Consider the following 18,035-nt stretch of genomic DNA (forward strand, 5'->3'; position numbering starts at 1 on the left):
ACTGGTTTTCGCCTTTTCTTTAACTTTAGTACTTTGAGCTAAGAAGAAGTATAGAATCAAAGTGAAAAAAACTTTAGCCTGTACCAATGTTATAGCCATTTTTTTTTTTTTTTTTTTTTAGTCTGGCTAACCAAGCCAAACATTAAACCCTGTTTTCTTAGGAATTTCAGATATTCCAATTCTTTGATAACAATGAGATTCACAAGGTGGTTTTTAGCTGGGTACACACAAGGCATTTTGCGTTGACACTATTTTAGCAAAGAGAAGGCACACGTTCTCTGTAGGAAAAACTACTGTCTCTAACCCTGGAGAATAACTGAGTCTGGAGGATAAAACAAGGTGAATTGGTTGACTTGAGTAACCTAGAATTGAAGCTAGCATGATGCACAGACTCCAGAAGTCTTTGTTTCATCGTGCTTAATGATTGTTTTTAGATTATTAATATTTTTCCAACAACTGTACAGTCTTGAAGCCAAAACCCATATATATACTATTTCATACACACTAGGGTGGTGATAATCAAAATGACAGGCAATAACAAGTATTGAAAAGAACGTAGAGAAATAGGAACCTTCACACATTGCAGATGGGATTGTGAAAGGGTACTGCCCTTTTGGGAAACAATTTGGCAATTCCACAAAACGTGAAGCATGAAGTTACCATATGACCCAACAATTCCTCTTCTGGGTATATGACCAAGACAACTGAAAATATAAGTCTACTCTAAAACTTGAACATGAATGTTCATAGCAGTGTTAGTCACAATAGTCAAGAAGCAGAAACAATCCAAATGTCCATCATTTGATGAATGGAAAAAGAACATGAAGCATATTCAAACAGTAGAGTATTATTCAGTAATGAAAAGGAATGGAGTACTGATACATGATAGAAAAAAATGGCTGAATCTTGAAAGTTCAGTTCAGTTCAGTTGCTCAGTCATGTCCGACTCTTTGCGACCCCATGAATTGCAGCACGCCAGGTCTCCCTGTCCATCACCAACTCCCGGAGTTCACCCAAACTCATATCCATCAAGTCAGTGATGCCATCCAGCCATCTCATCCTCTGTCGTCCCCTTCTCCTCCTGCCCCCAATCCCTCCCAGCATCAGGGTCTTTTCCAATGAGTCAACTCTTCGCATAAGGTGGCCAAAGTATTGGAGTTTCAGCTTTAGCATCAGTCCTTCCAAAGAACACCCAGGACTGATCTCCTTTAGAAGGACTGGTTGGATCTCCTTGCAGTCCAAGGGACTCTCAAGAGTCTTCTCCAACACCACAGTTCAAAAGCATCAATTCTTCAGTGCTCAGCTTTCTTCACAGTCTAACTTTCACATCCATAAACGACCGCTGGAAAAACCATAGCCTTGACTAGATGGACCTTTGTTGGCAAAGTAATGTCTCTGCTTTTGAATATGCTATCTAGGTTGGTCATAACTTTCCTTCCAAGGAGAGAGCGTCTTTTAATTTCATGGCTGCAATTACCATCTGCAGTGATTTTGGAGCCCAAAAAATATTATGCTAAACACAAGATGCTGGACATAACAGGCCACATATTGTAGGATGATTCTATTTTTATGAAATGTCCAGAAAGGTAAATTTATAGAAGGAAAAAGTAGGTAAGTAGTTATCAAGGACTGGGAAAGATGGAGAGTGACTACTGTTGGGTCCTGTGTTTCTTTTGAGGGGTGATAGAAATGTTCCAGAATTAGATAGCAGTGATGGTCACAGGATCTTGTGAATATACCGAAATCCATTGGATTTTATATTTATAAACAGTGAATTTTATGGTATGTGATTTTTACCTAAGTAAAATAGATTTTTAAGAGCCATTACACAGGATAAATATAAACATGTTTATTATCAAACTTTACAGAGCCATGTTACGTACAGTAGCTGTGATTGTAGACATTTGTTGTTTAGTCACTAAGTTATGTCCGACTGTTTTACAACCCCATGGACTATATATAGCCCAGCAGGCTTATCTGTCCATGGGATTCTCCATGCAAGAATTCTAGAGTGGGTTGCCATTTGCTTTTCCAGGGGATCTTCCTATCTCAGGGATCGAACCCACATCTCCTGCTTGGGAGATGGATTCTTTACCATTGAGCCACCTGGTAAAGCCCAGGTATGACATTAGCTTAATAAATACATACATAAAACATTTAAAATAATAACTTAAAATACTTGTACTGAATTAAGACTTAAGGCATTTATACTATATTCAATGCAAGCAAAAAAGAACACAACCTCTAAAAGCACTTTAGTGCTTAGTCGCTCAGTCGTGTCTGACTCTGACCCCATGGACTGTAGCCCGCCAGGCTCCTCTGTCTATGGGATTTCCCAGGCAAGAATACTGGAGTGGGTTGCCATTTCCTTCTCCAAGGAATCTTCCCTACAAAGGTATTGAACCCACGTCTCTTGCATCTCCTGCAGTGGAGGCAGATTCTTTACCACTGTGCCACCTGGGAAGGTAAAAATACTTTAAAAAACACTGAATCCCACAAGGATCAAAGTGACTGAGACTGTACTTGCTGCGCTAAATAGAATTTTCACTATTAACAACTTTTCACATGTCATCACCCTGTGGCATGAAACTTTTGTCATTTTCCCCAAGTCTATTAATAGAATATCTACAACCAATTAGTTTCCTCTAAATTCTTGACAATTGTTCATCCCCATAACAGCAACTACAGAGTCAGCAGCTGAAACACCATGAGGGACAAAAGAAGGAAACAGTGCCACTAAATATTGCATTACCCCCACAAGATTTCAAAGTGAGTGAAGGGTGAGTTAGGAAAGGAATCCTGAGATTCTAGAGCCTTAGTCTCTTTGCTTTTGCATGGACAAGAATATCCTTTCCTTCCAGTAGCCATTCTTCCCTTCCAGAGCCAGCGCTGGAAAGGAGAGAATTGAGTCTTTTTTGGTGGCAGACTGGACTTGCTCGTTGGATTTTGTCCACTGAAGTCCTCATGGGTACCATGGCCCCACCTGTAAATGTAGCCGGTGGATGCAGTAGGAGAGAAGAGCTGGAGACCCAAGCAGACCTCTCTGTCTCTGCCATCTTCAGGGTATTGCTCTAGTTCCCTAATTTGCTTGTGCTCCTGCAATGAGAGTGCATGACATCAGGATCCTTAATATTTTGCATACTAACAGCAACAACAAAATTCCCCTTCTAGCACAGACAGCTGTGTGTACTCTCACGAGGCTAGTCCAAATATGAACAGCAAATAGGAACGCTATCCTATTCAGTTGGGATAGTGAAACGATTCTGTACGATACTGTAATGATGGATACATGTCATTATATATTTGTCAAAACCCACAGAATGTACAGAACCAGGACTGAACCCTAATGTAAACTTTGGGATTTAGTTAATAATGATGTATCAAAACTGGCCCATCAATTTTAACAAAATACCATACTAATGTAAGATGTCAATGATAGAGGAAATCAGAGGGTATGAGGGAGGTATGTTGGAACTCTATTCTTTCTACTCATTTTTTTCTGTAAACCTAAAACTGCATACATAAAAATGTCTATTAATTAAAAAAAAATCTATTCAGAGGCAACTTGAACCTTCCAAATTCTCACAAAGCAAAGCAGAGTGTTTTTAAGAATACAGATTTTAGAGCCAGACCGCCTGAGTATGATTCCTGACTATATAACTTAATAGTTTTGAGATTTTAGGCATTACTCAACTTCCCTGTGCCTCATTTTCTTCATATATATAATAATAAATACAATAGCCCTTATCTCATAGAATTCCTAGCTTAGAGTGGTTCCTAGACTATAGTAAGTGCCATAGAATGGTTAACTATCATTATTATCATTAATGTTCATAAATGAAATGATTCATTGAAGGCAAGATTCTTGTTCCTTTCTTCTCCTACAAAAAAAAAGAAACAACTTTCCATAAAATAACACCAAGGTGGTGATATCCCCCCTAGAAACTAGCAGGTTTGGAGGGTTCAAGAAACAGTAGAATATGTGGAGAAGATGTCTTTTTTCAAAACCATATGTGATTTTCAAATCTTACCTGATTCCTTTGGACTTAAATTAACTTGGAAGGTGTTGAGTAGCATCCATTGGATTTCAGGCTTGAGCAGCTGCTGTGGAACACATGAGAACACCAAGGTAAAGCACTGGTTTCCAACATGAAGAGAAAAATGTGTAAAATGTTCAAGGGCATGCTTTGCAATTAGGTTGGTACAAAAGTATTTGTAGTTTCAGACTGTGAATTTTAAATCATAACTAGGTTTCAAACACATCATTAGCAATCAAAATAGGAACGTTACAATCAACACGTTTTTACCAATGAGAAATAAGTTGCTCTATCCCTGTAGCATAAAAATGTGTGCTTTGGTATTCAGTGAACTCTTGGCAAGGATTTTCTGCCTCAGGCTGGTTGTAGAAGCATTTTCCCTGCAAAAAGTTGTAAAGCTGCTTAACGAAGTGCTAGTTGGTTGGCAAGAGGTCAGCTGAATATGGTGAATGAGGCAAAACTTCATAGCCCAATGTGTTCAACTTTTGTAAGCGTTGGTTGTGTGCTATGTGGCCCAGCATCGTGGAGAAGAACTGGGCCCGTTCTGTTGACTAATGCTGGCTGCAGACGTTGCAGTTTTGGATGCATCTCATCAATTTGCTGAGTATACTTCTCAGATGTAATGGTTTCACTGGGATTCAGAAAGTTGTAGTGGATCAGACAGGCAGCAGACCACCAAACAGTGACCATGACCTTTTTTTGTGCAAGTTTGGCTTTTGGAAGTGCTTTGGAGCTTCTTCCTTGGTCCAGCCACTGAGCTGGTTGTCATATAAAATCCACTTTTCATTGCATGTCACAATCTGATTGAGAAATGGTTTGTTGTTGTTGTGTAGAATAAGAGAAGACAACAGTTCAAATTGATGTGTTTTTTTGATTTGTGGTCAGCTCACTTATTGAGCCTTTTCACCTTTCCAATTTGCTTCAAATGCCAAATGACCATAGAATGGTCGACATTGAGTTCTTTGGCAGCTTCTCATGTAGTTAGTTGTTAGAGGATCAGCTTTGGTGACGCTGTCAATTGGTCATTGTCAACTTCCGATGGCAGGCCACTATGCTCCTCATCTTCAAGGCTGCCTTCTTTGCAAAACGTCTTGAACCACCACCGCACTGTGCGTTCATTAGCAGTTTCTGGGCCAAATGTGTTGATGTTGCAAGTTGTCTCCGTTGCTTTACAACCCATTTTGAACTTGAATTAAAAAATCGCTTTAATTTGAGTTTTGCCTAACATCATTTCTGTAGTCCAAAATAGCAAGTTTGATGCATGAAGCAGGGCACTCAAAGCTGGTGCTCTGAATAGGGGGATTCAGGATGGGGGGACACATGTGCACCTGTGGGTGATTCATGTTGATATATGGCAAAAACCACCACAATATTGTAGAGAAATTATCCTCTAATTAAAATAAATTAATTAATTTTTAAAAAAAGAGCAAATAGCAACAGAGTAGGAAACTATTGCTCTTCATTATAAATAAACAAATAGCAAGTAATGCCATTAGCAGGGCTTTCCTAGGGGGCACTAGTGGTAAAGAACCTGTCTGTCAATGCAGGAGACATAAGAGACTCAGTTTCGATCCCTGGGTTGGAAATATCCCCTCCAGTATTTTTGCCTGGAGAATCCCATGGATAGAGGAGCCTGGTGGACTATTGTCCATAGGGTTCCAAAGAGTCAGACACAATTGTGGTGACTTAGCACACACAACGTCATTAGCAAAAACACATAAATGAGAGAAATGTGAGAAATGTGCATTAAAATAATGTATAACATAACCACATTTATTTAAGAATGTATTCCAATATCAAACAGCAAATTTCAACAGTGCGAAACCGCAATTACTTTTGCACCAACCTAAATTCAAGAATGCAGCTTACCTGGCAGGAGAAAATTTTTTTGCTGCAAGAGAAAGAGAACTATTAATTTGGGCTAAGTGACTTTCAAGGACATTTTAAATCCTGAAGCAATATGACTCTATTTATCAGGGATTGCAAACTCAAGGCCTTCAAGGCCCCTATAATTATCAGAACACAAACATATCTTGGTGACAACAGGGCAGGGTGAATGCAAAGTGTACATTCATGCAAAGAGGACAGCAGCTTCCTAAGGCAGGCAGATAGTCTATAGACTCCACCTGCCAAGTCTGTGTGTCTTCCAGTTGGTCATGAGAAATCTCAAATCAGATTTGATATGAAATTTCCTATTTCATAAATGTCAAAGTTTAGTTCAAAAAAATTTAAAGACTCTGTAGGTCAAACAGATCAAGAGTGTGGTGAGATGTGTTTGCATATTCTCTGTGTGTGCTTAGTTGCTCCATCATATCCAACTGTTTGTGACCCTGTGGACTGTGGCCCACCAGGCTCCTCTATCTATGATTTTTTCCTGGCAAGAATACTGCATATTTCCTGAGATGCTCCCAAATTTAAGCCTGTATCCCAAATACAATTTTTGGAAACATTTTCTTCATTTTCCCAGGAACACTAATTATGGCAGCCTCAGTGCAGCAACTCCTCGGACCACAGAGTTCAAAGTGAATAGCACCCCCTGGAGCTGTACAATGTTAGCACACTAACGTTTGTATTAAAACTCTTTTCCTAAGATTTCTGCTTATTTATCCTGCAGTTTATTCATGTTTATCATTAAATGACTAGTGATTTGATTCTGATTACATTTTAATCTATGAGAGACAATATGACTCATCAATGAGAAAAAAAATTTTTTTTCAAAAAACCTTTTTGGAGTACATTCATAAATGCCCTCACCTTTCTTCTGAAGGCGTTTCAGAAGCCAGAAGAGAAATGATGGTATTGTCACAAGGGAGACTCCAGCAGTAGAAAGTCCAACTGCCAAGGGAGTTTGGGACACAGTGGGAGCTAAGGAAACAGGGGGTAGACAGTCATGAGAAGAAATTAAATTTAAAGTCTTCCTGTTCTGTCCATTTGCCCTTTTCTTTGTACACTGGTTATAGTGTGCAAAGAAGAAGAGTCATCTAGTCCAATACATGAGGCAGAGACATGGTACTAAAGGCCTTTGAGATCAGCCCAAACCTCTTTGTGAGCTTATCTCCCAGCACGGTCAGACAGAGCTCTAACTTGCCAAGCTTTTACAGCACACCTTGATTAACCTCTCTCTCTCTTTCTCTCTTTTTCACTCATTTTCCTTTCCCCTCCGATTTCTTCCACTAGCTCTCCTTTCTCCAATAATCAAAATTCCATCAGCATGTCACTCCTGTTTTCTCTCTTCCCCATAGAATGAAATATCCATCCCTTAAATGTTAACCTGGGTAACCTTTCTGACCTTCCTGGTTTGGATATACTGGATAGTTCATTTTTGTAGCCAGATAGCTTCCTTTCTTTGCTCGCTTTCTTCTCTCTGATTCCCCCGCCCCAGACAACCACCATCACTCAGTGCTTCACCTTCACAGGTTGGCAGCATCCCAGACCAGTGTCCTGTAGCACCACAGGTCAGCACTACAGAGCCATTGAGCGTCCATCTTTCAGGACATGCAAACGTACACTCAGTGCCAAGCACGGGCTCCCCACTGCAGTTCATGTTGAGCTTTCCAGAAACGTCCAAACGTGAACATCGTACCACTGAAAATGAGAGCATATGGGTAGCAGTTAAGAAAAATCGCCTGGAAGACTTCTGAAACTGACAGAAAGTCACCAATAAGCTTAAGTACTACATAGTTTTCAGCATGTAGGAAATTAGAATCAAGTCCTTTGGGGCAATCTGCAAAGCAGATAAATTGTATGTGGCTGCCTCTTCATTGGGCTTCCCTAGTGACTTGGTTGGTAAAGAAACTGCCCTCAGTGCAGGAGATCCAGGTTCAATCCCCGGGTCAGGAAGATCCCCTGGAGAAGGAAAAGGCAACCCACTCCAGTACTCTTGCCTGGAGAATTCCATGGACAGAGGAGCAAGGCAGGCTTCAGTCCATGGGATTGCAAAGAGTGAGACACAATTGTGCCTCTTCAGTCCCTGGACAAATGGGAAAACGGCTGTTGTTTTTTTTTTTTAATTCCAGTGCCTCTGTTGATAATGGTACTAGACAGCCTTTTACAGGACCAATGGCTCCTGAGCTCTGTTCTGACATGTGATGAAGTTAGGGTCAGGAGAAATATTTTAGGTAGCCAGAGAGCAACTTATGAGTCTTGAGTACTTACAGATGAGGCCAAAAAGAAAGGAAGATAAGAAGGCAGCACATCAAATTTATCTGCTTTACAGTTTGGTTTTTGTCTTGTGGTTTTTTGCAACTAGAAATAACTCTGTGCTGTATTTGGCTACAAAAATGTTAGTACATGATAGTGAACCTTGCTTGTTTTCAGTATCCTCGCTCTTGCTTTATTAAACTAAATTTTAGTGCTTATGTATGTTTTAAGGCTGTCCCTTTAGCTGAGACCATACTTGAAACGTTTTCCTCACTGCTAGTTATAAGCAGTTTCAGAAGAAGGGCATGACAAGAGTTTTAGAGTCAAATCATAAGGAGAAGGGGGTGGCAGAGGATGAGTTGGTTAGATAGCATCACCAACTCAATGGACATGAATTTGAGCAAACTCTGGGAGATAGTGAAGGACAGGGAAGCCTGGAGTACTGCAGTCCATGGGGTCTCAAAGAGTCAGACACAACTTAGCAGCTGAACAACAAAAGCAACAACATGTTCTCATAATTCTATTTTGCAAATTTTCTAATGTGATTTCCCTTTAGATTAAGCTTTCTGCTTACTGATGCCAGTTTATAAAGTTATACATATTTATATATTTGCGTATGTGCTCAGTTGTGTCAGACTCTTTGCAATCCTATGGACTGTAGCCCCTTGGTGACTCAACAATAAAGAATCCACCTGCCAGTGCCAGAGCCCAGGAGATGTGGGTTCAGTCCCTGGGTTTGGAAGATCCCCAGGAGGAGGGCATGGCAACCCACCTCAGTATTCTTGCCTGGGAAATCCCATGGACAGAAGAGCCTGGTGGGCTACAGTCCGTGGAGTTGCAAAGTTATATTAGCCCAGGACAATTAAAAAACCAGCAAAGCATCCACTCTTATTCCACACAGTCCTTTCCCTGGACAAGCATGAGTTCTTTTATATGCATCTCAAAAACATAAGATGATTGTTGCCCATCAGATCTGGTTATTATAGTTAATGTAGGCAGCTGGTTTCATTTTAAGTGCCCACATGTGCAGACTGCTGTTCTTTGAGAAAGGAGACTCTCAGGCTTACCTTCACAAACTGGGACCCGCTGTGTCCATTGTCCCTGGGCAGTGCATTCAACCTGGGTTGGCCCCTGCAACGTGAAGCCCTCTGCACAGGTGAAGTGGCAGGATGACTTGAAGGCAAAGTCTCCAACCACGGAGTGGCTACAGTTCACAGTGCCGTTCTGAGGATGGCTGATGGCTGCACAGCTTACAGCTGCAACACATGTCCCAGTTTATATTAGCAGATCAGACTTGCCCATTTGGAGAATAGGTTGAGATGTTACAGTAAATCTTGATGCGGAGCCACCTTACCTTTACATGTTGGCTGCTTGTTGTCCCAAATCCCAGAGGAGGTACACTGTAGGTGCTGGGGTCCAGTGAGTTTATATCCTTCCTGACACTCAAACGTACAGGTGGTGTTCCATGGGAGGCTTCCATGGTTTGGGGAACAGTTTACCACTCCATTGTCCAGATTTGACAAAGCATCACACTTAACCACTAGGGATTTGAAAGAACACCATGAAATTTTAAAGAAGAGTGAGATATTCACTTCTTCTTGAACTGGAGTTTATAACACAGTAAGGAAACTACCTTCAGAGGGTAGAACTCAAAGCCCGAGGTTAACTTCTGAGGACATGCGCACCCACAATAAAGTTGTTATGTTTTTTTCTTGATATTTTCATCCTCTCTGATTGACTTTGACTATGCTAAGTAGTTCCTGACCGTTTTACCTGGCTTATTTTACAACAGGCAAAAACAAAGGAAAATAGCAGATTCTAGATCAGGATTTATGACTAGTTGTGATTAAAAAAAACAAATCCCAGCATACACAGAACATTCATTTATTTTAGCCCAGCAAGACCTGGAGAATGGAGAAGGAAATGGCAACCCACTCCAGTATTCTTGCCTGGGAAATCCCACAGACAGAGGAGCTACAGTCCATGGGGTCACAAAAGAGTCGGACATGACTTGGCGACTAAACAATAAGACCTGGAGGAAAGAATTTTTCTGTCTTTGACCTAGGAAGATAAAACAGAGAGAAAAGGATATACTGAGGGTACTTGGTTATCATGATCTTCAATGGTCCAATTGCATGGATGAAATTAAACAGAGAAAGGAGAGAGAAAGTCATTCAGATTTTGAGGGGGCAGTTCCACAGTTCTGTGTTCCCTTACATATCATGAGAGCCTCAGAAACACTCATGTCAAATACAGGATCAAAATTTTTCTCAAAGCCAGCTGGTACCATATTGGCCTTATATACACTGGCTGAGAGAACAAGTTGAATTAGAACTTGTTTAATTAGGATAAGTTTAGAAGGAACTTTCCCTGAAGTGCTGAAAATGGCACAGTGAAGTGAAGTGGTTCAGTCGTGTCTGACTCTTTGCGATCCTATGGACTATAGCCTACAAAGCTCCTCTGTCCATGGAATTTTCCAAGCAAGAGTACTGGAGTGGGTTGCCATTTCCTTCTCCAGGGATCTTCCCCACCTAGGGATCAAACCTGGGTCTCCTGCATTGCAGGCGGACGCTTTACCGTCTGAGCCACCAGGGAACCAAGGGGGTGAGAGATGAATTGGAGAATGCTCTATGCTTTCTGAGAGAGACTTACCATTGCATTTTGGGAGAGGAGTGCTCCATTCTCCAGAGGACATGCACCGAGTGGCCTCTGTGCTGCTTGGGAGGTAGCCCTCTGCACAGCTGATGGAGCAGGAAGAGTTGTAGGTGAATTTCCCCAAAGGGTTGCAAACCAGATGTCCATGCTCAGGATGTTTCTGTGCTGGACAGGTCACAACTGAAAAAGGAAAACAAATCAGTTCTGCTCCTCTCTCACCCTGTAGCATGTGGGAAGAACCCTGGAAACCAGAACTACTATTTATCAAACGTCAGGCACCAGGCTTCCCAGGAGGCACTAGTGGTAAAGAACCTGTCTGCCAATGCAGGAGACAAAAGAGACCTGGGTTCCATCCCTGGGTTGGGAAGTTCCCCCGGAGGAAGACACAGCAACCCATTCCAGTATTCTTGCCTGGAGAACCCCATGGACAGAGGAACCTGGCAGGCTACAGTCCATGGAGTCGCAGAGAGTCGTACATGGCTAAAGGGATTCGGCAAAGAACAGGCACCATGAAAATGTGTCTGCATTTGTTCACATCATCCAAACCATAAGTCTATGAAGTTGGTACTCTACTGTCCTTGTTTTACAATGAGAAACCTGGGACTTGAGAGTTTTCCTCCCTGTTGTCAAGGTGCCATAACTACTAAGTGGTGGATCTGGGATTCAAACGCAGGAGAATCTGATTTCACAGCTTCAGCTCTTAACCTCCTTCTGACTCCATATGCTCCAGGGAAGGCAAAGCATGCAGACCTGACACCAAAACCAGCTGGGACATAAAGTGCTCCTACAATCTCAAGTGAAGGAAAAGCTGAGACCACGCCTTACCTTGCTCACATTTGAGGCCCTTGAAGCCAGGGTGGCACTGACAAGTGTAGTTGTTGATGGTCTCTACACATTCACCATGGCTGCCGCAGGGTGTGGGGTTACAGGCAGCTGTGGAAAAGACAATCCGCGATAACTATTGTTGTTATGCTTCAATGGAGTTTCTTTGAATTTAGGATCAATGATGTGTAACAGGGATGTCACCAATGATACAGAGTGTCAGAGATTTTAATGGAGGTGCTTGATGAAATGCCCAAGCTGAGTTTTAAGCTCAAAAATTTCAAACCCTGATGTTAATATCAGAGGTAGAGCTGTAACTGGCACCCGAAATAGAAAATTCACTTTATCACAAATTCTAAAGAGAATTATCCTACTGCAAATAAATAACAAGTAACTAAAAAGTGTGTTATACGTGTGCATACACACTATATATAAGTATGTGGCGGTTTAGTCGCTAAGTCATGTCTGACTCTTTGAGACTCCATGGACTGTAGCCTGCCAGGCTCCTCTGTCCATGGGATTCTCTAGGCAAGAATACTTGAGTGGGTTGCCATTTCCTTCTCCAGGGGATCTTTCGCACCCAGAGATTGAACCTGAGTCTCCTGCATTGCAGGTGGTTTCTTTACCAACTGAGTCACTGGGGAAGCCTATATTTATATATACATATATGCATATATTTAGGTCTATACTTATATATGGCTTCCCTGGTGGCTCAGTAGGTAAAGAATCTGCCTGCAATGCAAGAGACTCAGGTTCAATCCCTGGATGGGGAAGACCCCTGGAGGAGGAAATGGCAACCCACTCCAGTATTCTTGCCTGGGAAATCCCATGAACAGAGAAGTCTTGTGGGCTACAGTCCATGGGGCACAAGAGTCAGACACAACTTAGCAACTAAATCACCACCATACATAAATAAATACATTCTTAACTACATTCACACAAAGAAACAAAAAGAGGCAGATTTCAGGTGTTTAAACATTTCAAATAGAATGTTTAAAAACTGTATCTTTTTAGAACATAAAATCCACACAATAGAGATTAGTTTTTGTATACAGTCAACAATCTGTCAAGATGCTCACACACAACATCTCCCTCCCACTGCTGCCACAGACTCCCTACCTTTGTAACACAAGGCGAGTTTCTGTTTGGTACATTTCTCATCATTCCACTTGCCTGAGTCTTTTTCTCTCTTAATATAGATCTCTACACAGTCCTCATCACTTTGCTTATTGTTTGGTTCACCTGGAGCCCAGTTTGTGGCTTCTTTGGTCAAGGACTTATTCGTCCCTATCCAGGTCCATGTACCGTTGATCTTTCTGATTCCAATCCAGTAGTAACTTGGTGAATAGCTGAATGTGGAGTTCAGGTATTCAATCTCTTCCTGGTTTTGAATTGCAACTAGAGCTGTGTAAGTTTTCTGGCAATAATCTCTGGCCTCCTCAAAAGTCATCATTTCCGTGGATGCATGGTAAGACCAGGTTCTACTTTCTTTAAACAGGAGAAGCACTAAGGGGGGAAACATGAAAGGAATGGGAAAGTTTAGCCCTGCTGTGGTTTGAGTCTGTTATCTGAATCTTTTGTTGTCATATTTTTGGCATCTAGTGGCCTTTGTGTGCATGCTGCTCAGAGGCTTCAGTCGTGTCTGACTCTTTGCGGCCCCATGGACGTAGCCCGCCAGTCTCCTGTCCATGAGATTCTCCAGGCAAGAATACCGGAGTGGGTTGCCATGCGCTTCTCCAGGGGATCTTCCTGACCCAGGGATCGAATCCACGTCTCCTGCATTGCAGGTGGATTCTTTATTGCTGAGCCACCAGGGAAGTCCCCTAGTGGCCTTTGGGATGATTCAATTGTTTTTCCAAAGTAAGAATTTCTTGGAAAAACTTTTTCCAAAGTAAAAATGGGTACGAATGGAGACACTACCATCTACTGCGTTTCTCTTTTGTAATTGACCTTCCACTTGGTGCTTACCCACTATAACCTATCAATACACCTACCTAATAGTAGAATAATAGAATAACTAAGCTTTTTTGAGCACTAAATATGCACCATCAAGCACTGTCTGAGGCACTTTACATGAGCCATGATATTGAATCCTCAAAAGGCCTCTGGGAAATAGATTACTTTTGATCACTCTTTATACCTAAGGGATCTGAGACACAAAGAGGTAAATGGCTCCTAGCCCAGGGCACAACACATTATGAGGAGGAGCCCAGGATGCTGCTAAACAACCTACATTACACTTGGAAGCCCACCCCAAGGAAGACTTATCTGGTCCAAAATGCCAGTAGTGCTAAGGATAAGAAATTTTAGTCTATCAACTGACATTGACTTACCAAAAGTGAGAGCAGAGAGATACTGTGACACAATCATGACTTCAAGAGTTCTTTTGATCCAAAGATTAGACTTGAAAATGCTTTTCTGGGGGGGAGGGAGGGAGGTACAAAATTAATTATAGAATGAACTCCCAGGCTACCAGATACCCAGATCATTCTACAATGATGTGTAAAGTGGCATCATAAGATGTTTAGATTAAAGGATTATAATCTTTTGCCACAAGGTTTATTTCAAAGAAGTTTGCCCAAAGGAATAAATACAGAAGTTAAGATTTTCATCATTTCAGTCAAAAAGAAAAGCCAGGTTTTAAGCAGTCTGAATACAATAAGAGCTTGCACAGATCTTCTATGGAAGGAGTTTTGCATATCTGTTCATATTCATGATCTGTGCTTCATGGTCAAGACTGCTCTTGTAAAGATTTCTTGCACTTACTGTTCAGTATTAGATTCCTCCCGTGTTGCTGCTGCTTCTGTGTTGTGCCACTCCTGCAGGTTTGACGTGAAGTCAGCCAAGAACAGTGGAGCCCTGCTCCTGCTGGAACCATTCTTTATAAGATGCTCGCTTCCTGTGAGTAATACAAAGATATGTCCAATCCCAGTAAAGAGGAATTCCCAGCAATTCCACAGTGCTAAAAATTACAAGGATTCATTACAAAATGAATTCTCCTTTTTAATGTGCCTTTTTATTTTAGATGAATTCTATTAATATGACACAAATGCACGGTTTTAATTCTATTAACATAATATCCATGTCTTTAGAAAGTTTTAAAACGTGGCTTATTAGCAGTCCCTTTCCTGAAATTGTGGTAGTAATCAGAATTTTATCAACTGAAGTGAACTAAGAATAGTTTTGTCATCTATGGGCTATTACTCTTGATTTTCTTACTACATACCAGTCAATAATGGGTTTTCTCTTTCTCACCTTCCAACTCAACTCATTTTAAGGTACACTGTCTCACAGAGGTAATGTTAATCACGAAAAAATGTTAATCCTCAGATTCTATGCATAGTTTTGACTAAATTACTAGAAATAGTATCTCCCGCTTACATGTCTGAAATAATTCCTTGTTTCTTAAATATAAGAAAAATGAGAAACAGATATTCCATCTGGAAAGTGTTCATGATTTATTCAGTGAGAAAATAAAGATGAAAACTATACATATTTGTATTTAATTGAACCAAATTTGGTTTGAAAAAATTTAAATGTGAATTGCAAAAAAAAAAAAAAAAAAAATTTTTTTTAAATGTATCAAAATATCAACAGTAATTTCTAGAGGACAGAATTTAGGGGTTATTTTTATAAGCTTCATGATTATTTTCAGCATTTTGCAGTTTTTGCAATGACCCTCTATTACTTTTATAGTAAAATGAACACAGTTTAAAGATTTCTGTATCAAATATAACTATATATATAGTTATCACCTTCATATATGTATATATAATATCACTGATTCCTGCTCTTTATATTGGCATTTCTTTGGGGGGATTATATACAATATAATCACCATTCCCCATCTCTGCATCCCATCTAATTCAAATGGTAGCGACAGTAAATGGGAATCTTTTAATTTCCATATTCTGTAGAGATCAAGTGAAGCTAATATTCTATAGTTACAGCTTTTAAAAATAAGACAGCTAACAATGTACTCTCAGCAGACATGAAGTAGTCGTGAGGGGATTGAGGGGGATATAACAGGTTTATTTCTCGCACTACTTGTTAGTGCCCTGGTTCTGTGTACATAAAGACCCAAACCAAACAGAAAAAGAGAAGAAAAATTCCAATAAATACAACTGACTTAAAAAGTAAATGTATAATCCAGTTAGCTAATTTAATTCTTAAATATGCCCAAATTTAACAGAGAATATATACCATCCACCCTCACACTATCCTATATTTTCCAGATGTTAGCATTATTTTAACTTTTTATCAAACTTTACTTTTGTAAATGTGGTTGCTGTTGCTCAGTAAATGTGGAAAGTAATCAGCCACAAGTGTTTGTTTAGATTTTAGAGAAAGATGTGAAGCTGGGTTAATATTAATATTGTTAATCTATATGTATATTAATTTTCAATAAGTTGTGAACACATGATTTGTCACTTAAAAATGTGTACTGTAGGCAGATCTTTATCTGACACAATAATAAAGTACCTAATAATTATTTTGAAAATAGTAGTTAGTCATAACAGCCCAAGATAACTACATTTACTATTATGATTTTTTCATAACTAAATTAAGTTTGTCTTTTTCCTTTCTCATTAGTTCACAAATATCTAAAAATACCTCCAATGGTGGTACAGTCCCTATTTCATTGACTATATATGTCCTGGATGCCCCAGTTATGATCTGTAACATATATTGAACCTTCATCTTGTGCCAGGCCCTGTTCTAAGTTTTTTACATATTCATCTACATATGTATTTAATTCTTACAATAGCCTATGAAATAGGTGCTCTTATGATCCCTACAACACAGATGAAGAACTGAGGAACCAAGGATTTTACGGGTCTCAACTAAAAGCACAGAGCTGAGGAGTTGAAACCTGGGCAGTCAGTCTCTGGAGCCAGCTTCCTTAACTGCTATATTCCAGTCTGTGGTTTCTCTTGTTATTTTGCCCCACAATGAGCCTCCCTCTTCTTCCCAAGTCTCCAGTCTTCCCTTGCCCTCTTCTTCCCAAGCCTCCAATCTCTTTCTTCTTCCCAAGAGCAGTGTGATAGTCCCAGCTCTCCCTCAGAGTGGCTGTGTCCTGCGTTCTGAGACATGAAGGCAGGAAGGGAACTAGGGGGCAGTAAGCAGTCGACAGAAGATATAGTGAAAGTAGACTCGAGGTTCTCCGCTGTGGTGGGAAAGTGGATGAAGAGACAAGCAAGGCAGGCTGAGCTACACCAGGGAAAGTTTTGATCCCTGCATCACACTTTCCAGGAGATCCTGATTTTAAAGCAGATTCTCTCTATGGCTAAAGGGTGCAGGGACATACCCCAATACCAAAAAAGAGGCATATGAAAAATAAGGAATAGAAGCGACTGTGAGTAAAGGTAACTTATTGTTATTACCACCAGAAGTATAATATTCCAAACTCACTCACCCTTACAGTTATCCTGCATTCTCCCAGAATATTTTCCACACGCCTGTCATCTGAGGTTGGGACCACAAATCAAGTACCTGGCCACTAAGAGTGGAGGGGCTTTCTTTTGACTGTAGAGTTGCTGAAAGAGGCCATAGACAGACCTCATTTGCCTCTCATAGAGAGATGCCAGCATAGTGAGGGCCAGGAGTGGGTTGACAGCTGGACTGTAGCTTCTTCACCTGCTTTTTTTGTATCAGAATCTGATGAGGGGGGCACCCTCACTTGGAGGATAGAAGAATGAGTTGAAGAGGAAATCAGGTGAGCACTGAACAGCTGGGGGTGTTGAACATTATCTCCCCTTCCCCAAATGAACCTAATGCCCCCACATAGCAGGCTGATTAGAGGTGCCTCGAGGCCACATGGAATCTCCCAAGCTCAGAAGATGCAGCTGGCTATCCCTGGATAGCTCCATTTTCAACGCTGGCCTCATATGGACACCCCCTCACAATCTCCAGCTTGAGGAGGCCAGGAGAAAAGGAAAGAAGATAATCCAAACACGGGCACCCCTCGGGCTCCGTCCACCACCAGGGCTATTTTGTCTGAGGTGCCGCCCTTCCTGGTGTCATCATCAGTTTCCTGAAAGTGCCCTGCCTGGCGTCTCCACATCCTGTCATGGGGCGCCAAGGACTTTAAATATTTTTGCTGCTGCCCCCAGGCAAACTCATTCTTATCTTTATGGTGAAGGGACATCCCTGAGGAAGTGAGGGAGAGCTGGAAAGAGGATGTCAAAGTTCCCAAGGCAAATGTTACAGTTTTACTCAAGGCCATCCAGTTCATCTTCCATAGCGAGGGACAATAAAAGCTATGGACAGGAGATTGTTGGGTTGAATGGGAAGTAGCATGGGCCGTAAGTACACATGGCAAGACCACCTGTTAAAGTGTGAATTTAGCTTTGGTTCCTCAGTTCCCTCAGCTGAAAGGAA

The 18,035-nt window shown here is 41.0% G+C and overlaps 1 protein-coding gene across 1 annotated transcript; it reads right to left on the reverse strand.

Moving 5' to 3' along the window:
* Positions 1–1,834: 1,834 nt before the first annotated feature.
* SELE (selectin E) lies at positions 1,835–15,159 on the reverse strand. Its single transcript, XM_019976032.2, has 12 exons — positions 14,421–15,159; positions 13,988–14,072; positions 12,774–13,160; positions 11,658–11,765; positions 10,830–11,012; positions 9,532–9,717; positions 9,245–9,433; positions 7,446–7,622; positions 6,792–6,902; positions 5,907–5,928; positions 4,032–4,104; positions 1,835–3,096 (listed from the first exon to the last, which is right to left on the reverse strand). The coding sequence occupies exons 2-11, from the start codon at positions 14,022–14,024 to the stop codon at positions 4,047–4,049; spliced, it is 1,458 nt and encodes a 485-aa protein (XP_019831591.1). The 5' UTR covers positions 14,025–14,072; positions 14,421–15,159; the 3' UTR covers positions 1,835–3,096; positions 4,032–4,046.
* Positions 15,160–18,035: the final 2,876 nt, after the last annotated feature.

This window comes from Bos indicus, chromosome 16, assembly GCF_029378745.1.
Source record: "Bos indicus isolate NIAB-ARS_2022 breed Sahiwal x Tharparkar chromosome 16, NIAB-ARS_B.indTharparkar_mat_pri_1.0, whole genome shotgun sequence".
Lineage (NCBI taxonomy): Eukaryota > Metazoa > Chordata > Mammalia > Artiodactyla > Bovidae > Bos > Bos indicus.